The sequence below is a fragment of the Parus major genome, chromosome Z (genome assembly GCF_001522545.3).
Source record: "Parus major isolate Abel chromosome Z, Parus_major1.1, whole genome shotgun sequence".
NCBI lineage: Eukaryota > Metazoa > Chordata > Aves > Passeriformes > Paridae > Parus > Parus major.
Window position 1 is genome coordinate 63,943,549 of NC_031799.1, and position 25,827 is coordinate 63,969,375.

Consider the following 25,827-nt stretch of genomic DNA (forward strand, 5'->3'; position numbering starts at 1 on the left):
TTTATAATACCAGATGGTAACAAGATTATTGAAAGTAATAAAGTATTTATGACCTCGATATTTCATTATTCATGGCTATTTAAAATTAAGAAGTGTAGGTTTCCACCTATTGGTAACATTACCTGATGCTTTACTCTTCTAGTGGTTTTAGTGTAATGCCTTTCTACCTGCATAATGAGCAAGAAAAATGAAGTTTTTGAGTGAGAATAAGGACATATATGGTGGTGGTTTGCACCACTCTACCCTGGAAATAAGTTGCTACTTAGAGTGTTGAACAGTTGGTAAATCTGTATCAGAGATTTTGTTCACTGCTTAAAAAGAAAGAAATACTTTGTAAAGTATTTATATACATGAGCTGCCTCTCATCTGTAGGAGATTTGTCCTTTATGCCTGTCAGAACCCAATGTTTGAATCTCCCCTTTAGCACTACATCAGCAAGTATTACAAACAGTTGTTGGAGTCTATATGGATAGGTAGTTTAGTAGGAACATTCATCTGAAGAGGTGAAGGAGCCACAGATGTGAAAAGATATGCCACTGTCCTCACAGCAGCTTAAACGTGTTGGCAGCAGCAGATCATTGATTATTGACATCTTTATTAATGCTAGTACAGAATCTGATGGACAGGATTCTTGGATTCTCAACAGAGTTTAGTAATTTTCATGGGGAGTGAAAAGAACTTACAGCTTGCACAGGCTCAGCTGTCTGTGTCACATGCCTTTTCTTTTTAATTCACAAATTTTATTTTATAGTAAGACATGCATCATTGGTTAATAATATTATTTGTTATATCAGTTTTCCATATCTTAAAAAGGAGAAGACTCCTTGGGGTTAAGTCAGTCAACCTGTTACATAACAGTCACCTTTCTAGTTCTACCTGGTTTTTCCACTAGTACACAGACCCTGGTAAGTTGCCCTGTCATAAAGAAAAACAATTTGGCGTGTACTGAAAATTACTGAAGATTGTATGCATTATTCTGATAATGTGCATAGATTTTCTTTTAATAGAATTATATTACGCAGTCATTGGAGGAATTAATGCTAGTACAATCAGTTATGGATTCATTAACTACCCACTTACCTGCCTATGATAGAAGCAGGTATTTTAGTATAGCCATTACCAGTTATATAGTCCCACACACAATTTTGTTTGTTACATTTTTTGTGGTTTATGTTATTGATTAAACTAAGTGGTGAATTTCATTCATTGAAAGTTGTAGCCTTCAGATGTCTGAAGGGCTAGTCTCATAGTCTTTCACAGAAAATAACAGTAGGATGTATGGTATTACTTCAGTGTGTGTATTTACATGCACAAGTCAAGATTCTGTTTATTCCTTCACTCTTTATGTGATTGGTGCTCCCAAATGTGTTTTTGTGCTCAATATGGTGTAAGCACAGTTGGTGGTGAAGTCATGGTGAATCTGGTTATCCCACAGAATAGAAGCTGCTCCCTAACCTGTTAAAAGCTAGGGAGCTTTCTGTAGGTTCTGTTAATGTGAGGGATAAATCTAAAACCATTCCTAATGAATAACTGTATTTTGTTAATGATGGTTTCAGTCATGGATTTTAACAGGAAAGTGCAATATTATATTCCTGTATGCATTTATTTGAAGTTGGAAGATCCGGTATCTTTGAGGTATTATGTTCTTTCCTGCATATTTCTTGATTATTAAAAGTAGAGCACCTATTGATAGATAATTAATGCACTAGTGAAGACCAACAAGTAAGTGAAGTCTGATCTTACCGTATTGTCTGCTAGGTAAACAGAAATGGAGTGCATTGAATTTACTTTAGTAGATGCTTAGATTTTGAAAATACTAAATATAAATAATAATAAGTGGTGTTCTACCTTTACTAATAACTATGGCTGATTTAAGTTTGGGGTTTTTTTGGCATGGAGGAATTTTTAATGCATATTTGTGCATGCCATGTTCTGTTTGAAATCCTTTTTGTCTCAATTACAGTCCAGAAAAAGCTTGGCTTCATTTCCAACGTATGTTGAAGGTAAGATAGTTCTACAGTTTCTAAATGTTTTTTCACGTCAAAAATCACCTGTATTTATAATGTCTAAAATTTTACTTTTATTTCCTGAAGAGAAGAACTACTAAGGCTGGGTATACCGATTTAGATTAAATTGTGTGCAATTTAGAACCTGAGCTAAATCCTACTGTGCTCTTTCAGAAATTTGGAAGCATGGAGCTTTTCATTTTCTAGTGTTTCATTCATAGTTTCTGTATCAGTTGTGCTGTTTTTTTCCTCAGTATCACTTAAAATATTCTATGGTATTTACACAACATATAAGAATGTGTGCAGAGAAGGAAAACAGACTAAGCAAGAAGACTGTTGTGCTCTGTCCAGCATAGATTTCTGTTGGCAGGCTCAATCTAAATAGGATTTATTGGCAGGCCTGCCAGTAAAAATCTGCTTTGCTGAAAAGCTACTTGCCTCTTAATTAAATACTGCTTCTCACCTCAGAGTTAAGGTTTCAGTAGTGCTGTTTTTTTTCAGAACAATGTGAAAAAGCAAGTTACCTGCCTCTTGAACTGCTGTTACCTTTTGTCTGAGTTTGCATTTGCTGTGTATACTGCAGGAAGAACACAAGTTTTGTGCAGTTATGACAGAAGCAGAAAATAGAAGTTTCCTCTGACAGTATGAAATTTTAGAAATACAATTGATATAATTCTTTATTTGGACTTCCTTGTCACTCCTTGGATTGCTTTACAGTGTGCTGTATTTAATTGATTATGTGATCATTTTCTTTGGACTGCAAATTGATTGTTGTTTTAGTCTTAAGAGTATAAGCTGCCTGTTTTGGAGTCTCTGGCCAGAATATCAATTAGTCCATTGCTAAGCATTGGAATTTTACACCAGTTAAGGATCTCTCTTAGATTTTAAATTAATCTCCTTTTGATAGTCCTGTGTATCAAGGGGGCTTTTAAAAATAATTACCTCCACCTTAGGGAAAAAAAAATAAAATCGTGAACTAAAATTTTCTTGGTTCTTTGTCGAGCACAAAATTCCTTAAAATTACAAATGTTCCATTTATATGCACCAGGAGTCCAAGGAAAAATTTGCCACCACCTATACTAGCTATACTAGGTTTTCACTGAGGTAATAGTTTTGTTATCAGAGATAATAAAGGAGGTATTCTAAAAAGCAGTGTCTGTGTGTTCACCTCTGATACAATTGGAGCACATACCTTTTTGGGGTTTAATATGCCACTTTCTTGGAGTCCTACACCTTTGCCCATTTTTTTTTTCTCATTTTGATCAGAAATGGTAAAGGGTTTCACATCCTTTAAAGTAAAGTGGTGGAAGTAGTGAAGAGGCCTTGATGTGCAGAGTAATAAATAGCAGCACTTAAAATGCTGTGTGATTTCTGTGTAAATATGTAATACTTCCAGATGCATGAATTTCCCTAAGGAAGTAACACAATTTTTTTAGGTCATGTGCATGCAAGTGCCTTCTTAATTTTGAGAATTTTCCAGATACATACTGCCTGAGCAAACTGCACACTTCTTAAAATTGCTAGTCGTGAATTTTTGTATTTAAAGAAATAAAAAAGAAGACAAGCCTCCTCACTAGATTTATGCATGTGCTTCTGTCTGTGTATATGGTTTCAGTGTGATATTTAGCTCCAGCTCTTTCTTTTTTACTTAAATCATAATAATGACTTGCTTTTCCTTGAGGCAAAAGCTACTCGTGCTCATTCTCAGGGGTTCTTAGTCTTATATGTTATCATTAGAAATAAGTTTGCATTCTGAGTAATTTGAAACGTAAAGCCCCATCACCTTGTAGTTCAAGATACCCTGATTTTTTTTTAGAGGAAAAAAGAAAGACAAATGTAAACACAGGTGTTTTCTGATGAAATGTGAACGTATTTACCGTGCGCATTCTTTAATACGATTTATATTCTCTCTTGTCTTGAGCAACAATAGTTTTCCCTTACTTCTAAGAACAGGAAGTTTCTGCAGTTAACCAGCCTCCCTTTTGGATCATGGCAGTTTTAACATGGTATCAAATGGAACATTTTAATGTATAAAATTTTTAGGTAAGGCTGCCAAACACAAGAAATCTTACAAATCATAAGTGCTGCTTTGTAAGGATTTGCCTTGCTTGGTAATGAACACTTTACACCCCATCATTTTCCACAAAATTTGATGGGTGTTGGATCTCTAAGAATCTGTGGACTAAGAGAGTTGCTTTGCCAAGAAGAGAGCCTGTGCTCTGTGTATTTAATAACGTTTTTATTTAACTCAGTTCTTTACCACAGTATCCTTGTTAAGACTACTTTTTTTAAAGGTCTGTGGCATAAAAATACTGAGTAGAGTATGAGTAAAAATATTGAGTGTATGTAGAATCTTCCAAGGGATGTTGATCTGCCTGTTTCACCAACTGTGGTTAGTGCACAAGCAAGAAAGAGGCTGATTGCTGCTATGAAACTGCACCTTTTCTCTTTCTGCTTGTAACTGTTGGTCTCAGAATTGCAGGGCTGATTTTGGTGGGTGAGGAGTAAGCTGAGTAACTGTGTCTGTCCCTTTATCAAGTGAAAAATCACAGTTTATTTTGCTCCAAGCTAATCCCTACTCAGAAAAGAATGAGCTATTGTGAGAAACAGGCTGGATTAACAATTGTAGCTTTTGCTGGAGAGATGTTGTACTGGGTTTGCGTAGCAAGGTTGTGGGGTGGCTAGAAGAAGTGAGAAGCTGCTGGAAGTTTCCTGCCTGTCCAATAGAATCAGCGCCAACTGGCTCCAAGACAGACCCACCACTGGCCAAGGCTGAGCCCATCAGTGTCAGTGGTAGCACGTCTGGGATACTGTATTTAAGAAGGGAAAAAAGACACTGCACCACAGCAGCTGTAGCCAGAGAGCAAAGGGCTGGGATTGTGTAAAAAAAGAGATCTCTGAAGACAAGGTCAGTGGAGTAGGAAGGACTGGAGGTGCTCCAGGTGCCAGAGCAGAGATTCCCATGCAGCCCATGGTGATGACCATGGTCAGTCAGTTGTGCCTCTCCAGCCAGTTGAGGTCCACAGTGGAACACACAAGCAGCCCCTGGAGGACCCCATACCTATCACATGGATGCCCAAATAAAGAATGCTGTGACCCCATGGAAATCCCAGGCTGAGCAGGCTCCTTGCAGGATATGTGGCCTAGTGGAGAGAGGAGCCTGCCTGGAGCAGGTTTGTTGGGAGGACTTGTGACCCCATAGGGAGCCCTCATCAGAGCAATCTGTTCTGAAGGATTGTCTCCTGTGGAAGGTATCCCATTCTGGAGCAGAGGAAGAGTGTGAGGTATCTTCCCCATGATGAAGAAGGAGCATCAGAGACAACATGTGATGAACTGATCACAGCTCCCATTTCCCTGTGCCTCTGGATGTAGGAGATACAGAAAATTGAGAATAGAAGTGAGTCCCAGAAGAAGGAAGGGACAGAGGAAGGTGTTGGAGCATTTGTTTTTATTTTTCATTTTTCTACTCTGACTTAATTAATAATAAATTAAACAAGTTTCCACAAGTGGAGTCTGTTTTGCCAATGGCAGTAACTGACGAATGATCGCTTCCTGTTCTTGTCTTGCCCCATGAGACTTTGTTATATTTTCTCTCCCCTGTCCTTCTGCAGAGGGGAGTGATAGAAGAGCTTTGGTGGGCAGGGTCAACCCACCACAAATTTTGAAATAATTTGTTTGATGTTTTGTGCCTTTGAAAGTACTGGTTGCCTTTTTGTTATGCTAAACTGAAGTATTTCAGAGGAGGTTTTGCAGCCGTCAGGTACAGGTTCAAGTTGTCAGAGTTCTGCTATTTCACTGTGTTTCATGATTGCCTTCAGTGATGGCTTTCCTATATTACAGTTCCTGGACCTTGTGATCCTGAAGACTTAATTGATGGAATCATTTTTGCTGCCAATTACCTTGGTTCAACTCAACTCCTTTCTGATAAAACTCCATCCAAGAATGTCAGAATGATGCAGGCTCAGGAAGCTGTCAGCAGGATTAAGGTGAGGAGTAATTCCTGCTGCTTCTTGTATGGTTGCTTTATGATTGTGGGTATGAACTTCTTTCTTATGCAGTGATTTTTCCAGGTGACGTTGTCTGTAATTTCAGAATGAGAAGTGTCTCACCTTTCCTTCTGCAAAATAAATCATATACCCAATGCTGCTTTTGGAACAAGACTGATAAGGGGATATTATCAAGTAATTTTAATTCCCTATGGTAATATTTGTGCTGTGTACACTAAACCAGAATCGGAAGTAAATAGTGGTCGAAGTTATATATTATCTGGGTGTGGAGGGAAAACAGGTTAAGGAAGTAACTAGTAAGTATTGCAGCTGCTTCTGGCTTGGCACTCATTGGAGTTGCTACTGTGGTAATGACTGCAATTATTTTCTACCCTGTTGTGGATACTTGTTTCTCCACACATAAGAGCTGTAAACTAATTTAAAAAACAAAAAAAAAAAAAAAAAAGGGTGTAGAAAAAAGAATTATTTATCCTGAAGATTTTTGTTTTGAAAGAGAAATTCCAACTGATTTCTGTACTGGCCATTCTCAGCAATGGGAATGCTGCTGTACTGTAAGTTACAATTATGACATTGTCAGCTGAAATTAAGGTGCGTGGATGAAGTATTGCACAGTTGTACAGGATGTTGCAACATTCCCACTACCCATACATGACTGGCTAGCAGGCACACAGTTTCATCTTCTGCTGATTCAGCTAATTAGCACAACCAACTCTGTGAATTTTCTATGTGTTTTTCTTGTGTATATTTTATTTTGGATTCCAACTCAGATTTGGTGTGCAATTGTGTAAAAGAGAGAGGAAGAGGAGAGAAGGTTATCAGCAAGACCAGTACTATTGTCTGTTAAGGTCAGCTGATGCTTTCTGCACTTATTAATCCTTCCAGTGCTTTCCATTGCAGGTGTTCAGTTTAGTCTCTCTATGTAACATTGAAACAGAAGCTCCAAATGGAGCCATCGAGACAACTTCCAAAAATTGTTATTTTGCTGGTGTTCAAATGCATAGTTCTTGTAATCTTGTCTCTTGATAATCATTAACACACTCAGGTTTTAGAAAAGGCAGGAATGTAGCCTTCCTGTTAGAGATTATCCTCCACCATCTCTGTAGAAGTCTTCGCTAACTTGAACTACTGAGCTCTTTGCAAAAGAGTGATTTATTTTTGTTCATTGGAGACTCTGGATTAAGTGACATTCTTTAAAAAAATGTTTCATGCAGCTTTTTTACTAATGGCTGGTCCTGGTGAGTTCTCCCCAAACCTGCAGTGAAGAGTTTTCCTTATAGAGTCTGGTTTTTTCCTGTTCTGGGCAAATAAGACTGTGCTCTTCTGTTTAGTAGTCTCTTTGTGTGCCTTCCTGATGCTTGGCGGTGTGCTAGAAAACTTGTCTGATTTGAATGAAAGGGAACTAAAGGTAAGGAAGAAAAGGGAGAGAAACAAAGACTTTGGTGAGGCTGAATCTTGGAGGGACATGTCACTGGAGGGTGAAAGATTAGCATGAAGTATTATAGCAAATAGGTATCAGGAGTGGGACTTGAACCTAGGGCTGCATAGGGAGTTTGCACCTAGAAGGTAAAGCTTGTGTAGGAGTACAAATTAGAAAAGGATTGTAGGGATATGGTGGGCAAAAATGAAGCAGAATTGATACAAACTGGGCCTATGAGGTAGAATCTTTCTCTGATACGAAACATATTTTGTAGAAATTTGTTAACAAAATAACCATTCTGAGGATTCTGTTATGCCTCAGCATTTCTGTGTTTCAGAACAGAAGAAATCCATTTAATGCATTTCAATCATAAACCCTGTAACTTGTACATCTTTCTAAATCAGCAGGCATGCATATCCTTGCTTACAGTATATTTGTTTCAGGCTTGAGGCCCAAGTGATTGCATTTTTGACCTGGTAAAACCCTAGCTGGTATATTTAATTTTCTGAAACTTGGTGTATTTCAGAAAATTATTGATTTGTATTACGTTGTACACAATACCTTTGAACACTTGGGCAGTTATTGCTTTCTGCTTCTGAGTAAAGCTCAGGCAACTCCCCTGCACCTTAGGCTCTTTGGCTTATTAGGGTTGGCTTTGGCAAGTTTTGTTGCTGGTTGCCATTAAAGCTAAATGTTTTCAGAGAGAAATTCATTATGATAGATGGACTTCCCGCTGCTGGATTCATCACTGCATCAGATATTCTATATCCCACATGTGTAAATTATAGCTTGCACAGTGACTATGAAGGTTGTGCCCTACTCATGTTTGTTTACAGAGCACCATACTTACTGCATGTCAACTGTTTCTCCATTCAAAGCTTATGATTAAAAATGAGCTTTTAAAATACACAAACTTGAAGCTGAGTATTAAAAAGGGCTTTGTTTAATCCCTGCTATTTATACCTTCACATAACTGTACCTTTTGATTTATTTTTTAACTATACCTTTTGATTTTTTAATCCCTTCCTTTGAGCAGAACCTTCAGGCCACATATTCATTCATTTGGAATGTGAACAGACTTTGAAAACAATTCTCCATTCTTCTTTAAATAAGTATCTTTTCAGTTAGAAGTACAAGAGCTGGGTGTTTTCTTGCTTGGCCTTCATCTCTATGAAGTCCAGCTAAGTTAAAACAGATATATTGCTTTGAAGGTGTTCATCAAATGTAGTTAGGAGTATTTCATTAGGAGGCACTTGTAGCTTGCTGTGTGGCGGGTTTGAACATTTCTAGGTAACACCTGGTTTGATTTCTGAGTGTAATTTGAGATAGAATCCATATGTGGATATTTAGTTTAGTATTTCATACATTTTCACATACTCAGTGTCCTCTCAGTACTCAGTTGCAGAGCATTTTTGGTAGAGACTAAATGGATTTAACTTAGGACCTCTCTGTAGCAAAAGCAGAAGCTTATTGGGTTTTAATGTTCTGTAATTTTGGAAATTGCATCTATATAAATAAATACATTCACTTACATTAAAGGAAAATAATGAATTCTGTATATATAAAAAAAAAGGGTACATTAAGTATTTTCCATTTGTTCTTTTCTTCTAGGAATACAGAATCTTTCATTTGAGTTAGCAAAATAATGTCGTGCTAAAGAGGATTTATCTAATAAAGTATCTTGCATAGAATTATCCTATTTTTTGTTGTTCATGGACCATAACTTATTTTGTGACACTTCTATGCAGTGTTAAATCACTTATTAAAAGTGCTTGTTCCATATCATTGTCTTACTTTTATGAAATATTTGAAAGTAGTTCTTCAATATCCTTTCATTTGAAGAACAGAATTTTCAGTAAATTGAATCATAGTGTATAGTGATAAATTGTTGATTCTTCATTGTAAAGCTGTAGCTCAAAGATTTTTTTCCCCCCTTTTTCTTTATTTTGGCCTGTGCTTTTCTTCTTTTGGGAGGTCCATCATTCTAAAGTTTGGGAAGGGTGAGAAAGAAAAGCTTGATTTTGGAAGGCAATCTAAATGCTCTCCTTCAGGAGTGTCTCCTCCTTGCCCAGTGTAGGACAGGCAGCCGTTACTCAAGACAAGTATATTATTTCTGACTATTAATTTAGATTGAGAGTAACGTAATGAAGAGTCTGCCACGTAAGGCAGTTTTAATTGCTTTTGCAATAGTTTGCAAAATAACCTATCGGGCTACAAAATACTTCTAAGTTTGAAAAAGGTGACTAAAAGCTAGTTTGAGAAAGTTTCTATTTGTAAATAATCAGGTTGGCCTAAACTTTAAGTGTCTGGTTTCATATTTATTTAGACAAGATCTGACAGATTTAGGTTGTGAGCATCACTATAAAATCTATGATGAGTCTTGTGATTCAGGCTTCCTGTTTGCTCTTGGTAAAAGAAGTTAGTACTGTATCTGTATGAAGCTTGTAAGTGTAAGCTTCCTTCCCACCACAAGCACACGTGTAAATTTAAATCCCAAAGAGGCTGCTACTGTTTGAAGTTAAGGGCTACCTGCCGGCCTGGTGAGTATTGCATTCTTTCAGTGAGCAGCTCTGTAAAGCTCAGTTCACCATTGGTTTGAATTCATGATTGCAACACTGTAAAAATTACGTTGTTTTGGTTAGTAGAAACTTCTTTTAAGGTGTTTCTGGAGCTGAAAAAATTTGGTGGTGTGAACATACCTTTGTGTAGGTGCCACACAAGTAGGAAAATACGTTTACCAGAAGCACTGAATGAACATGGGTACAGATTTATTTGCTCAGAAGGACGAGAAAATGAAGGTGACAGTAACCTTTTGTCATTTTATTTTTTCAGGAAAAAGTAGCATAGTGTTAGGGAGGTTATTTTTTTGAAGTCTGTTGAACTATGAGATCTGAAAAAGCTGTAATAATAAGGCATAAATTTTTCTCTCACCTTTTACATTGGTGTGCCTCCAAAAGAAATAATATTATGGTTTACACTGCTGTAAGTGAGGAGAAGCTCTGTTATGTTTGTTAAACCACCCTCCCCCTCACCAAACCTCAAAAACAATTGCTTACAAAATAACCTTGTTTATTGCAAGTAACATTTTAAGTGAGAAAAAATCCTTTTGTGTTCTTGACTCCTTGGTGCTGTTTCTTTTCATTTCTGAAATTATTGTGCTAAACATGAAATTTTATAATTTTTAAGCTAAAAACAAAAGGAGCAAATTAATCTAAGCAGGGACTAATTTAGACCAGCTAGTAGTCTGTGAGCCCTGACATTAGTTTGTAGATTCCTGCTTGACTTGGAGTCTCTGTAAGCTCTTCTCTAACTGTTCTCCTGTCTCTGTTTGTTCCATGCTAAGCAGATGGCCCAGAAATTAGCCAAAAGCAGGAAGAAGGTGCAGTACAAACTCCATCAGCTTGATGTTATGCTTGTTCTTTTGTTTTCTGGGAGGGTTTTTTCCTTTCTTTTTATTTTGTGGTTTTATTTTCTGCATCCAGCAAGGTTTTTTCAGATTTATTTCTGAGCCACCATACAACTTGACATATCTCAGAAATCAGTTGCCTGATTGGCCATTTTTTGTTGCTTATCATTAGCCATTTCATGTTAGAAATAGAAGAAAGATTGGATTTATTAAATGGTTACAGGCTGTACCCAAAATGCGTATTAAAGAATCAAGACTGACACGGCAAAGGTTTAAACTTTGTAAAATGATGGATTAAAATGAAGTGTGGGGGTTTTTTTGTGGCTTTTTTTTTTTTTTTAACTTTTTTATTTTATATTTATTAAGAATGCTTTGTTTAACACACAGAGATGTCAGATTGCTGGATGCAAAAAACAAGTTTATGTCTATACATACAGTAATATACTGAGATTGACTCATCTTTGTAATAAGTTTTGTTTGTGGAGCTTTCAATTGCCTTTTAACAAATATAATTTAAAAAATATTGCAAATGTTTGCTTTCTATTAACAAAATATGACTTCTAAAGTGGGTTACTGCTTGAAAAGTATGTTGTCTGACTGTGAAGGTCTTCTTGCCAGAACTGCATTATGAAAAGCTCAAACAGTACCTCCTGTGGTACAGGTTTTTCCATTGGTCTTGGCAGCCACTGCTAGCCCAAATAGAAATTCCTCAGGCAGGAGATGCTGTTAGGCCTTTCTATGCCATGTATGAAAACCTTATTTGAAGTGGTTTCATAGTGTGCAGAAAAGAGTAAAACCATAATGCTTTTTAAGACATCTTTATAGTTCATGTTGTAGTCAGGTATAGTTTTACTGAATCAGGAAAAATAGCAGGCAAGCTTTTATGAGGTTAACCTTTTTTTTTCAAACAATACCAAACTCACTTTCACGTATATGATATAGTTTCCACATCTTTGTGTTTCTCTTTTGCTTCTGCAGTCTAATACTCTATCCTGCATTTCTGTTCTGGTGACTGTGTCTTAGTGCACCCCTGTACATGAATTAACATCATTATTAGTAAGTATGTTACCTGATGTGTTTGTTTGACTCTGATCCATTTATTTGCAGGCTCCAGAAGGTGAATCTCAACCCATGACTGAAGTGGACCTCTTCATTTCTACACAGAGAATAAAAGTACTGAATGCAGACACACAGGTAAAAACATAAGCAAAGTACTTTGTCGGTATTGTTGGAGTAGACTACTGGAATAGACTTTCACCTACATGTTAAAATTTGTCTTTAAAATGTTCTGGCACTTCTGTACCCCTCTAATCAGAAATCCATGGTCAAGAGCCATGTCATACAGGTAATTACTCTGGTATGTCTGACTGTAGAAATTACTAGAATTTCTACAGTAATGGGTAAGATAATTGCAGTCAGCTTATGTCTTCTGAACCATGCTGGATCAAGTATTGATTGTGCACAGAGTAGCTCAAAATGTTTAGCTGCAATAACTTGTTCATAGTCCTGTACACATACATGCCCAGCATATGCAGGTTCTGCAATTGAGGTCTTGATGTGCATTTCCACAGAAAAAAATCCCCTGTAAAACTTTCTCTTTGTTTTGGTTTTGGAAAGTGAAACTCTTGGTTTCTATTTGTATCTCCCTTCATGCATGACAGGTATTACAGACTTCACTTAACAGAGTGAATAGTCTTACAGCTGTTTGTGTGTTTTGATAATACTAGATGTGCAATAAGAACTTAGTTGAAGCAGCTGCTTATGTTGGTTTTCTTATTCCCCAGGAAACCATGATGGATCATCCCCTGCGGACCATTTCTTACATTGCTGATATAGGAAATATAGTTGTTTTGATGGCTCGCAGGCGAATGCCACGCTCTAACTCCCAGGATAATGTGGAAGCATCTCACCCCTCTCAAGACGGAAAGAGGCAGTACAAAATGATTTGTCATGTCTTTGAGTCTGAGGATGTAAGCAATTACATTGTCTTGTAATTTTCTAGGAGTGGAAAAGTAAGCACATTTTAAAAGGCCCAAAGTCCATTGTGAGTTGTTCTGTTTGTTTTTTAACTGCAACCAATATTTCATCTAAGCAGAGGAACTTGCCTGCCATTTATGTTTGCACCTGACAAGTCACAGGAAATTGGTGTTTATAGAAATGCTTACCATTTTAAAGCTTCTGGAGTGCCTTCCGGTAGCAGTGATATGAGGGTCCAGTTACTTCAGGTTACGAATACAAGCTCAAATTTTGCATAAGAGAGGGAAAGTCTGTCAGAGGTGTTTATTTTCCTAGGGAAATTCTGTTCCCAATTTTTTCATTGAGGATCAATCTCTGATCCATACCAGAAAGGTAATTTTTGGTTTTCAGGAGGTTTGTGTTGGGACTACAGTTGCTGTCATCATATCAAAAGGCCAGCAGAAAAAGATTGTCATTTCAGCAATCTCCAAATATGCTGAATAGAGACACAAATCACTAAATTTTAATCTGTGGCACATTTCAATTACTTTACACAGGACGAAGTTACCATACACAGGATTTGCCACCTGCCTTCAAAATCAGTGTATATAACTTGCTGTGCACTATGCTGATCTTTAACTTTTACGCACTTGTAAAAAGTAACTTTCAGTAAGTGAAAAGCAAAATCAACCTTATCAAATTGAAGTGGTTAGATATGTGGTTTTTAGGATCATAGTCAAGTTAGGCTTAATAATTTGGGAAATTATAACAAACTCAAGAGAAGTAAGTGAAAATATCAGTTTCTTATAAAGTATTCACGTCTTCCAATCTGCAGTGAGCATCAAGGACTTTGAGATGGGAAGGTTGTCTTGAATAAGGAGCTGTTTTTATGTGCTGATTTTATTTTATATAATGTTCTAAACAGATTATGTTCAGGTGTCTGAATATATTATCTGATTGCACATGAATGTAGATAGATAACCACTGCTGAAGTTAAAAAGGACAAGCACTGATTAAAGTAGTCCTGGACCAAAATTGACAGAGTATAAAAATTATGAATTATTTCTACAAAATAACATGTAAGCCTGCTTTGCAAAACCTTTTAAGAATCTGGTGTGAAAAAGAGTAGCGGATGCATTTTTTGCTTAATATCATTTTACAAGCCACCCACTTTGAAGCTGCTGTTCCTGTATTTCTAGTCACAAGTTTGGGTGCTGCTTGCTCTTTTCCTGGCCAGTTGAAAAAGCTGAAATCAAACTGTCAGGTGCCAGAGTCTGGGGCTTATTTTCCTTCACCATCAGGTGGTCTGACCCCTTGTAGGATCCATACTTCCCGGATTTGTTTCCTAGGCTGCTGTTAATACTTTGACTAGCTGAAATTTGAGCTTCCCAATCTATGGTTTGTTTTAATCAGCCTGTATGTGGGATCCTCTCTATGCCTGTAGATCCAATTGGCCTGTGAAATGCCTGTAGATCAAATAAAAACATTGCTTGTTGATGGGGAAAATATGCTGAGAAGCTGCAGCTTATATCAACTCTCCTTAGTCATGGTTTATAGCTCACAGGTAATTTGCAAAACTTATCTCAAATACAAAGTCTCTAACAGAATGAAAGCATTGTAGCAGCAAGCAAATGGCAGCTTCAAAGATTTTTTTACCTGCAGTGAAGTAATGCAGCCTGTTTCTATTATAAAACTTGTCTTTTCTTCTTCTGGGACAGCTGGGTACTTGAAAGAGTCTACACAGTAAGTGAAACAGAAGCTGTAAGCCTGTGGGTGGGTGTTGGTCTCTGCTTGGATGAGTCTTTGTCTAAGGAGGACAGCACCAGATTTTCACCTGTATTTAGAGGTGTATCTTTAAATGAGTTGAACCTTAGTGGTATGTTCAAGTGCTGGGTTTCTAAGTAGAAGCTGATCTCTTCCTGGAGTGAAGATACATGTGTATGAATGTCGAGTCTGCACTCTTCCCTTTGGTTACTGAGTTTTGGAGTTGTAGTTTTCTCCTTTTCTTGCTGTCTTTTTCTTGCTGTCATGTAAAGCAAATTGTACCAAAGCTTGATTGTAGCTTTGGTAATATACACATATTGGTCTTTTCAGCACCAGTAATCATGCTGTTCTCATCAGCAGGTTTGGTGATAGTTTAAGCTGTTTAAGATACTATATGATTTTTATTTCAGTATTGGGAATTTTTCCTTTATTAGGGACCAAATTGAACTTTAAATATGGTATTAAATAAAAGTACATCTGGAGCAGCATTCATTCATTACCAGCACTCTGCCAAGCCTACACAGTAAGCTGTGGAGCTCTCCATTTGTCTTCCCTGCCTTTGCCACAGCCAGCACTGTTTCGGTGCACATCACAGCCACCTCCTGTAAGCACTACACAGTGCTCACTGCATGATTGCTCCACCTATCCAGAGCAGTACTCTGCAACATGCTGTCCTTTCCTCTCCTGCCCATTACTTGCCTGACCATGATTACTGTGTCAAAGGCAGGCTTCCCTCTGGCCCTGCTTGGCACAGAGCTTTCTCCACATCTGTCTGCTGCCCAGTTTCTCTCCCACAGCTGCAGAAGCAAAACAGCTCATGGTGGAACAATGTAGTGTAGTGAGTGGTGCATTTGGTGGCTTTGGGTGCAGACAAGACTGTGGGAAGCTGCAGGTGCAAGAGGGTGCCTACAAAAAACGGGTAGGAAAGAGGCAGAGAACTGGCAGGATTGTGCAAGTTGGAAGGAAGGAAATAAGTGTAGGGGATAGAGGCTGAAGGTAGTAGCAGGATGAAGAAGGAGGTGCATATGACCATTTGCAGTTACTTCAAGGGCTTTATCTGGTCACTAGTTGCTGCCTTTTTCTTTTTTTGTCTGAGGCTGAGGTAGGAGTAGTCACTATGAATGTTTTAAAGGATGATAAGAAAAGTTGGAAATACCCAATTAAATGTGTTTCCTAATAGCTATTTTCATTTTCACTGCTGGCTTGTCAGAGAATGACATTGCCTCTCCGGAAGGGAGAGCTATCTGGGAGCAGCATGTGTGGGAAGAATTGTGGGGACAAGCTGCAGTCACTGCAGTGGCTCTACCTTTACACTTATATTAGCAGTTCTTACCTGTGTAAGGATGTCTTTCTTTCAAATATTTATAATTTAGACTTGCTTACTGAACTAGATTCATGGGAGAGCTAAATGTGTTATCATTTTATGGGTCTTTAAAATTAGTTTGTAGGGCACAAATATTTTTTTAGACTGGATTGTGGTAACTTGTAGGTTCATCAACTTGCTGATGCATTTTACAGTGTGATTGTAACAGAAAGTGTCAGTGGTCATGATCACCAGTGTTTCACTTTTTTCTTTTCTTTTCACTTCTCTGGGAACTGCTACAGGCACAGCTGATTGCACAGTCCATAGGTCAAGCATTTAGTGTGGCCTACCAAGAATTTCTGAGGGCAAACGGAATCAACCCAGAAGACCTTAGCCAGAAGGAATACAGCGACTTGCTTAATACCCAGGACATGTACAATGATGATCTGATTCACTTCTCCAAATCTGAAAATTGCAAAGATGTATGTCTCTTTTTCCACAAGTATTCAGCTACTCTTTATCAGTTGCAGGATTGTGTTGGAAGAAATTAAAAAACCATTAATACTTCCTAAAAATTATCTCAGTTAGTCTAGAATATCCTCCCTAATAGGACACCCTGTCATCAGTTCTGTTTCAAAGGCAAACAGTGTATCCCAAATTTATCAGCAGTCAACTGATTTACCATCTGTTTCTGTTCTTTTTACCAAACAATTTTCAGACATGTTTTAAAGTGAACTTCAAGCAGATTAACAGATTAATATAATTTTTAAAATTACAGTAAACAACATAAAATTTAAAGGAGGTGTTTATGAACATAACTGATTCCAGGGTTTAACTAACTGTATGTGCCAGAAATCTTTGCAGCTTGCTTAATAAAAATGAACCAGTGTGCAACTGGAACACACAAGTAATGTTTTTCCAATGCAAAGTTGTAAACTCTTGAAATCTCTTCTTATTTAGCTTTGTCCACCAAAGCCCATGGCACCAGGGTTTCCATCACTGCAGTTTCTTCTGCTCATATACAGAATTGGCTTCTGAGGGGTGTTCTGCACTAAATCTGTATTGTGTGTCATTTAATGTTTGAATACAATCTACCCTGTCTTGTTTTGCTGTTGAATTAGGAAGGCAGGTTGCAAATGAAGAGGGGTATATTTGTTGGGATTGTGAGTGTTTGGAAGGGAATGATATTAGCTCTATAGGTGTGAAATAAACTATTTTTTTAAACACTTTTTCTTATTATACAGGTTTACATTGAAAAGCAAAAGGGAGAAATCCTAGGTGTGGTGATTGTGGAGTCTGGCTGGGGATCTATTTTGCCTACAGTTATCATAGCCAACATGATGCATGGAGGACCAGCAGAGAAATCTGGGAAGCTGAATATAGGGGACCAGATTATGTCAATCAATGGGACCAGCTTGGTTGGTTTACCACTCTCAACGTGTCAAAGCATTATAAAGGTAGGGAAAACGTTTCTGGAAGCTACACATTTTTAAATGGTGACATAACTGAAGAGCAGAAAATATGAAATTCTGAAGTAAATTCTTAACAAATATTGCATAGTACTTTCCATTTCATGATCTTAAAAAACAGTGTGAGTTATGCTACACCCATTTTCTGACTCCACGCAGCACCACACAGGAAAATAGGTAAGGTTGGGACTACTGGAAGTAGTCTAATCCAACCTTCTTGCTCCAGCAGAGTTGCCTACAGCATCTTACTCAAGATTGTGTATTGATGGCTGTTGAGTTTCTCCAGAGAAGGGGACTCGAAAGTTTCTCTGAAAATCTGTTCCTATGCTCAGTCTCCTCACAGGAGAGAAATTCTTCCTTATATTCAGGTGAAAGTTCCTGCATTCCAGTGTTGGCCCTTTGCCTTTCATCCTATTGCTCAGCACCACTAAAAAGAGCCTGACCATATCCTCTTGACATCTTCCCCTCAGATACTTACATGCATTAATGAGGTCTCCTCTCGGTTGTCTTTTCTTGATGCTGAACAGGGCCAGCTCCCTCAGCCTTTGACAGAATTGCGGCATTTTTTAGGTTGGAAAAGATCTCTGAGGCCACTCAGTCCAACTGTTAACCTTTTCCTCCTAAGTGAAGTGCTCCAGTCCCCTAATGATAGCCCTCAGCAGGAGCTGCCTGCTCCAGGAGCTCCATGTCCCTGTTGTGCTGAGGAGCCCAGAGCTGGACACAGCACTGCAGATGAGCCTCACCAGGGCTGAGCAGAGGCGCAGGATCACCTCCCTTGAGCTGCTGGCAGTGCTCTTCCTGATGTACCCCAGGGTAACATGCACTTTATTAGCTGCAAGAGCATTGCTGGCTCATGGACAGCTTGTGCTGGGGCCTGGGGTGATTCCTGCATTTGCCCTTGTTGAATTTCAGAAGGTTCCCTTCTGCCCACACCTCCTGCTTGTCAAGGTCCTTCTGAAGGGTTGCACAGCACTTGGCCATTCTTCCCAGCTTTCGTGTTATCAGTGAACTTCCTCAGGCGGCACTCCATGATGATAAGTTAAATAAGATTGGGCCCAGTATTGGGCCCTGCTAGGTACAGGCATCCAAACAGACCTGTGCCACCAGTCCCAACCCTCTGAGCTCTGCCATTCAGTCGCTTCTCAGTCCACCTCACCACCTGCTTCCTGAGCTTGAGGGTTATGAGGTTATCGTGAGAGAACAGCATCAAAAGTCTTGATGAAGTCCAGATTGACATCATCCAGTGGAATTCCAGAGTGCTTTGCTATTTACTTGTGTACCAAAGTTCTGTGCATAACTTCACAAGGGAATATTTTGTGCAGAAGGAAGATATTACCAGATACACGCTTGAAATTTTATATGGAGGCATAGGTGCCTAGTATTGTCATAAGCCTTACTATATGTCAAGTACCTCTTAATATTTGGATGTAATAGAGTAAATGCTTTTTTGTTCGTTTGTTTATACCTATTTTTAAAGCTTTAAAATTTGGGCTTAAAAGACATACCCTCTGTGGCATCTTTTCCCAAGTTGTTTGAAAGTGCTTCTCTTATTCGGTGCTTCTCTTCACTTGCATAAGTGGGATATTTTAATTGGAAGAGCTTTCTTCTAGTTGTCAGCAAAGTATGTGGCACTGAAAAGTTTGCAGTCATCTGAACGGAGCAGTGCTTGGAGCAGCTGTAGCATATAAAGGAATAAGTATTTGAACATCAGATTTTAAAGAACAGGAAAGATACATCACTAGAGGGTGTTTGAGATGACACTCATTAGTTATTTATTAGTTATTTATTGAAATGATCCTGTCTAGCTCTGCAGATCATCACATGCAGACCCATAATGCTGGTGGTACATTATACAGACGTTCCCTCTTAGAGTTATTCATTTATTCATTTATTCATTACAACTTTTGTAACAAGTTGTATTATGTACCTTTCTTCTTTCACTTTGTAATATTTTTTTAATTGCACTATAAATTTTCCATTTATAAGGTAAATTTTCCAAGTAAAAAAAAGTACAAAGTATTTTTTTTTCTTCATGGATTATCTCTTAATACTTGAACTGAGATGTCATAAAGACTTCCCATTCAGGCTTCCCAAAATGTTAATATTGAGTTCTGGTAAGTAATAGATGCATAAGTCACTGAACCAGTCATTTTAGATTCAGTGAGTAGAAATGATAGCCTGTGTGACATACTGAAAATATGGGGAAAGCAGTCTTACATGTGTAAAGAACTGAAAAAAAAAAAATCAAATGTCTTTGTGCCAGCATCATCGAAACAAAACTCCCTGTAAATTTAGGCTCTTTGTGATTGTTTCCTATCCCACATCATTTTTATTTCTAAAACTGTGATAAGTTATGCTTCCCTTATTCAGATGGAGTTTTTCTTCTGCTTATCAGTTCTCTTTCAATACAGAGGCAACAAGCTTTACCGTTTCCAACTTCTGCAGGCCTTTCTCTTCTTCATTGATACTTACCACATTTTTCACAGGAACTGCCAGCCCATTTTTTTGTCATTCTAAAGAAAAGATAATCTGTATGTTTGCAGATTTTTCACAACCACATATCTGGAGTTATTAATATAGCATTTTCGGAAACAAGTATGTATATGAATGATCTAAGCACAGATCATTAAATGTGGTAGAAATATCCCAGGTTTCTGATTTCCTTAGCATACTGGAAGGACTCCTATGAAAAGATGGTAATACACGGATACACATATGTCATAAGCTCTTCAAACAAGATAATTCAGCATTATGGAAGTAATCTTTGCTTCTAATTTACCATAAACCAATTGCAAACTGATGGAGCTTTGAAGAAGCTTTCCATGTGTTGTGGCTGTTCCCTGATAGGATTGTGCTACTTCTGTCTTTCTCAGAATTATCTGGTGCTGGCTCCTATCAGAAGTATACTCAGTAACTAGATAAAGAAAGAAAGGTGGTCAAAAATACGCAATTTTTTTTTTGTTTCTGATCAGTTTATGCTACCAGTCTGTATACAAGTGAAGATTAGCCACTTCTGAAATATATAAATATATGCACTTTCCATAAAATTAGAAGAATTTTTTTTTTAGGACCACATGACCTTTTTTTTCCCCCAGGGAATACATGTAAGTCACTTGCACATTCATCAGGGAAGTAAGAGCATGATGATACCAAGTCTATTCTGGGCACATACCCTGAGTGAATTCAGATGACTGAAGTTTGACACTTAAATGCCTCATAGAAATGGGCATCCCCAGTACTCTGCATGACTGTTACCTTCCAGGATTAGAATGCTGAGGCAAAAGCCCCCTAGATTTTTTCATGAACAACATGCCCACAGCATAGTTCAGGTTGAGAAGTCCCTGTCCTCTACAGTGTGTGTTGTCAAGATCTGCCTATAGAAAGTGAATGGCCCTTAAGCATGTGAGCTGCACAGCTAATTGCTCACCAGAGTAGAAGTCTAGTCATACTCATGGAAGAAGTTCAGACCTTCTTTCTCCTGTGTGTGGAGAACAGGCAGTTCCCACAGCCATGAGCTTTATCATTTTGTGTTCAGATTTTGTGTTCAGATTTGTGTTGCATTGTCTTGCAGCCACTTCCAAGAATGAGCCAAGCTGATCTTAACGCTGTGTGAAAGTGAGGGCAGCTGTTTGCACCCAATGTTAATTACATGCAGTTTAAGGCACTGACAAGAAAACAGACTTCAGGGCAGTTCATAATGCCAGGATGCCAGTTCAGTTACTCAAGTCACTGCTGAATCAGGAGCTGAGCTCAACAGAATCAGCAGCAGTAAATTGTATGTAGAGACTTCAGTGTATTACCTTAGCTACGGAATTAATAATTTGAAGTCAGTGTCTGACACCTTAATAGCAATGGGACCTGGAGTTTTAATTGTACATATGAAAGGAATTCAGAACCAGATACTGGAATGGTCAGTAGATCACTTTAATTAAGTAAGTTGAAAATAGATGTATTTTTTAGAAAGCATTTCATTCTTTATGAATTTTTTATTTATGTATAGATTTATGGCTAATATTTTGTGTGAATTAAGCATTTCAGAAATCTCTCATAACAATCTCCAAGAGCTCTGAATACTTGAAGTTGTATAAAGGGTCAGATTGCATTTATTTGTGGTTCATTACATTTTTGTTTTCATAGAGCCATATGAACTCAGTCTCTGAGTCTGGCAGTCACTCTTGTAGCTAGTCTAGACTAACATTTTGATTCAAAGTAGAACAGGCTTCTTAACACTTTGCCCACTGGGATTTAAATACCTCCAAGACTGGATGCTCCACAGCTTTTCTGGGTAATAAGTGTTTTACCATCTTGACAGTAAAAATAGTTTTTTCTCATTCAATTTTCTTCTAGTAGAAAGGAGTTTATTATGAATGTGATATAACTCAGTTGGAAGGGAAGAAGAATACTTGGAATGTATCAAGCTCTGTCTTGGAGTAGATGATGAGTGAGTAGACAGTTTATAGGTTAGAATAAAAGGGCAGACTACTAAGAGTGGCACTTGTGGGTATGTGCTACAGTATGCCTGATCAAGAGGTGGATGAGACCTTATACAGACAGCTCAAAGCAGCTTGAAGTCACAGGCTCTGGTTCTTGTTGGGGACTTTAACTATCATGACGTCTTCTGGAGAAGCTGCACAGCAAAGCACAAACAATCCAGGAGGTTCCTGGAAAGCACTAGTGACAGCTTCCTCAGATGACGGAGGTTCCCACAAGAAATGGGTATGCTGCTTGACCTCATCCAGCAAACAGGAAAGGATTTATTGGATGTGTGAAGATTGGTGCCAGCCTATTAGCAAGTAAGATTGTAATCATGGGCTTCAGGAGAGCTTATTTTAGCCTCTTTAGAGATATTGATAGAATCCCATGGGAAGAGGTCCTGCAGGGAAGGTTGATATTCAAGGATCACTTCCTCCAAACTCAAGAAGGATGCATCCCAATGAGCAAGAAGTCAGACAAGGGGTCAAGAGACCTGCATGGGTGAATGAAGAACTGTCATTACTCAAGCATAAGCAGGAAATACACAGGAGATGGAAGCAGGGTAAGCAGGGTCAGTCCTCTTGGAATACAGAGAGGTTGTCAGACTAAGGAGAGATGAGGATGAGACAAGGAAGGCCACAGACAATTTGGAATTAAATCTGACCAAGGATGTTGTCATGGGTTTAAAGCACTAGCTAAAAAAAAAAATCACTAGAAAACTTACTCATTTATTGCTGCGAGATATGGATTAGAAGAAGGGCAAAACAGGCTTAAAACTTAAAAGGAATAAAGGAAGTTTATTAACAAAACTACAAGAATAAGAAACCAGAATAAAATCTCCAGAAACCGTTTTTTCCCACCACCCAACCATTCTCTTGTTTAATTAACAACATAGAGACAAAACCTGGTGGTTAAATCAGTCCGAACTATATAGTAGCTTTTTCATCAGTCTTCATAGAGAAAAAGAGGTTTTCTTTTGTCATTCTATGGAGAGTTTTTCATAAGAAAACAGTTTTCTCATAGATTTCTATTTCTCTGATGTCAGCCACCCAGAAACTCTGCCGTAAGTCCTCTCCTCCCATTTCACACCACTCTGAGGTGTTTTTATGGGCCATAAAGTCAAGGGGTGGCATTTTAAGGAAGAGCTATTCAAAAGCAAAGTTCTCTTCATCTGTCTTTGTGATCATCTCTGGGAACAAAAGTTTTTTTCTTTTCTTCTTGGGGGCCACTTCTCTTTCTCTGTTTCAGCATTTTATGAGATCACAACTACTTCACTATCTGCTCAGCTTCATCAATGGATTACTTTTGCTCAGAGCGACACTTTGAAATGCTTCATTCCTCCCAAAATACTTTTTCATGAATTAAAGGAGTTTTTTCAGAACATTATTGGCCATCTCCATAGCTTTAACAGAAGAGTATTTCAGCTTATTAAAGCATCTCCTCTCCCTATCTGAGGCTTAATTTTTTCCCTCACTGGCTTTGATAGTTTATGTTGTCTCTTTACATGTTGATCACTCTCGCTTTCTTCTCTCTGTAAAAGGGAGTAAATCTGCAGGTCTCATCTGGGCAGTGAAAGGGTTAAAATCTGGCTCAAGCTGTAACAGGTATTCTTGGTCCTGGACTTCAGCTCAGCAGCACCCAAGCTGGGCCCCCCCTGGAAAAAGTTTCAGCCACGCTGGAGTCTTCGCGGGAGGCTGCAGCAGAGCCCGGCCAGGCCGGGGGAATTCCCACAGGCTCCATCCCCCAGCCGGGAACTGCAGCAGGCCCAGCCCAGCCCCTCCCCAGGCCTCATGGCCTGGAGAGGGGGTGGGAGCCAGCTGGAGTTCTGTTACCTTTCACAGCTGGGAACAAAAAGAAGCCAGAAGTTCCTGGGCTTAGGTTTTTAAAGGGTGGTGTTCATAGGTTGATCTCACTTTTCAATGGTCAAAACCACTGTCAGTTTTCAGAAGTGGCCAGTTACTGGCCAGGAGAAAGAACTCCCATCAGCCTTTAGCATCCTTAACTTCCTTAGATGTCTCTTACTTTTTTTTTTCTTAAATGCCAATCCATCACAGATGTCAAGGAAAACGAGATGAGCTTCTTCAAATACATCAACAACAAAAGGAAAACAAGGGATAATGTGGACCTGTTACTAAATGGAGGGGGCGCCTTGGTGACAGAGGACACAGACATGGCAGAGTTACTGAACACTGCCTTTGGATTGGTGTTCACTGTCAAGACCAGCCCTAAGGAATCTCTGACACAGGAAGTCAGGGTAAAGGAATGTTGGAAGGAATATTTTCCCTTGGTCAAACAGGATTGGGTTAGAGAATACCTACACAAGCTCAAAATCCACACATCCATGGTCTCTGCATCCATGAGAGTTGAGAGAGCTGGCAGACACCACAGTAAGGGTCCTGGCAATCACTGAAAGTTCATGGCAATCTGGAGACTTGCTAGAGGACTGGAGAAAAGCAAATGTCACCCTGGTCTTCAAAAAGGGCAAGAAAGAGAACCAGAGAACTACTGTCCAGTAAGCCTCACCTTAATCCCTGGGACACCTTATTCGGCAGGCCATCTCTATCCACATGGATGACAATGAGGTGATCAGCAGTATTCAGCATGGATTCACTGAAGGTAAATCACATCTGATTAAACTGATTGCCTTCTATGGAAGAACAGCTACCTGGATGGATGAAGGGAGAGCAGTGTATGTTTTACTTCTGCAAGGTTTTCCACACCATCTCTCACAACATCCTCATAGACAAACTCAGGAGTATGGACCAGTTAGTGAGCAGTGAGGTGGATAGAGAGTTGGCTGAATGGCAGATCCCAGAGGGTCATCACCAGTGGCACAGTCAGGTTGGAGGCCTCTAGGTAGCAGTGTCCCTCAGGATTCAATACTCCTGCAGTATTTTTTAAGGTTTTCATAAGTGTCTTTGATGAAGGGGCAGGTGCCTCCTCAGCAAGTTCACTGATGTCTCCAAGCTGGGAGAAGAGGCTGACACCCAAGTACTTCAGAAGATCCTCAACAGGCAGGAGAGATGGGCAGAGAGGAACCTTCTGATATTCAGTGAGGGCAAATGCAGGATCCCGCATCTGTGAAGGAACTACTTCATGCACCAGCACAGGCTGGAGTGACCTGCTGGAGAGCAGCTCTGTGGAGAAGGACCTGGGGATCCTGGTGGACAATGAGCTGTCCATGAGCCAGCAGTGTGCCCTTGTGGCCAAGAGGGCCAGTGGTGTCCTGGGATGCATCAGGAAGAGCACTGCCAGCAGCTTGAGGGAGGTGATCCTGCCCCTCTGTTCAGCCCTGGTGAGGCTCATCTGCAGTGCTGTGTCCAACTCTGGGCTCCTCAGCACAACAGGGACATGGAGCTCTGGAATGGGTCCAGGGGAGCTGTACAAAGAGGATGAAGGGACCGGAGCATCTCTCTTATGAGGAAAAGCTGAGGGAGATGGGGCTGCTCAGCCTCAAGAAGAGGCACTGAGAGGGGCCTTATCAATGTCTGTAAGTAGCTGAAGGGAGGGTGCCGAGAGGATAGAGCCAGGCTCTTGTCAGGGTGCTGAGCAATAGGACAAGGGGTAACGGGCAGAAACTGATGCAAAGGAAATTCCATTGGAACATAAAGGAATAGCTTGTGTAGGTGACCATCCAATGGAACAGATTTCCCAGGGAGGCTGTGGAGTCTCCCTCACTGGAGATATTCAGGAGCCATCTCGACACAATCCAGTGCCGTGTGCTCTGGGATGACCCAGCCTGAGCAGGGAAGTTGGACCAGATGATCCACAGTGGTCCCTTCCAACTTTACCCATCTTGTGATTCTGTGAATAATGGGAATTACGGGTGCTGCTTATACAAAGATGATACAAGGAGGACCAGCTGTTTGCTTGACAGAATTTATTATATTTCATTAGGGAAGCAACTGTTTTGCAACTAACTCAGTTACTTATTTAAAAGTCATTGACCTTTCTGGTGAGATGCATAGACCTGTTTAATATTCCTTTTATGTATGATTTATATCATCAAATGAAGAAACTGCCAAC

At 39.1% G+C, this 25,827-nt stretch overlaps 1 protein-coding gene across 3 annotated transcripts in view; it reads left to right on the forward strand.

Moving 5' to 3' along the window:
• Nucleotides 1–25,827, forward strand: part of APBA1 (amyloid beta precursor protein binding family A member 1) — an 88,526-nt gene that overhangs the window by 56,693 nt on the left and 6,006 nt on the right. For 2 of the 3 annotated variants that reach the window (XM_015653446.3, XM_015653447.2), the window contains exons 4-10: nt 1,964–2,003; nt 5,847–5,992; nt 10,777–10,809; nt 11,944–12,030; nt 12,621–12,806; nt 16,162–16,341; nt 17,104–17,316. In XM_015653446.3, coding sequence (XP_015508932.1) covers nt 1,964–2,003; nt 5,847–5,992; nt 10,777–10,809; nt 11,944–12,030; nt 12,621–12,806; nt 16,162–16,341; nt 17,104–17,316 — 885 coding nt within the window. The remainder of the gene's footprint in view (nt 1–1,963; nt 2,004–5,846; nt 5,993–10,776; nt 10,810–11,943; nt 12,031–12,620; nt 12,807–16,161; nt 16,342–17,103; nt 17,317–25,827) is intronic. The other variant, XM_015653448.3, reaches the window with a different exon arrangement.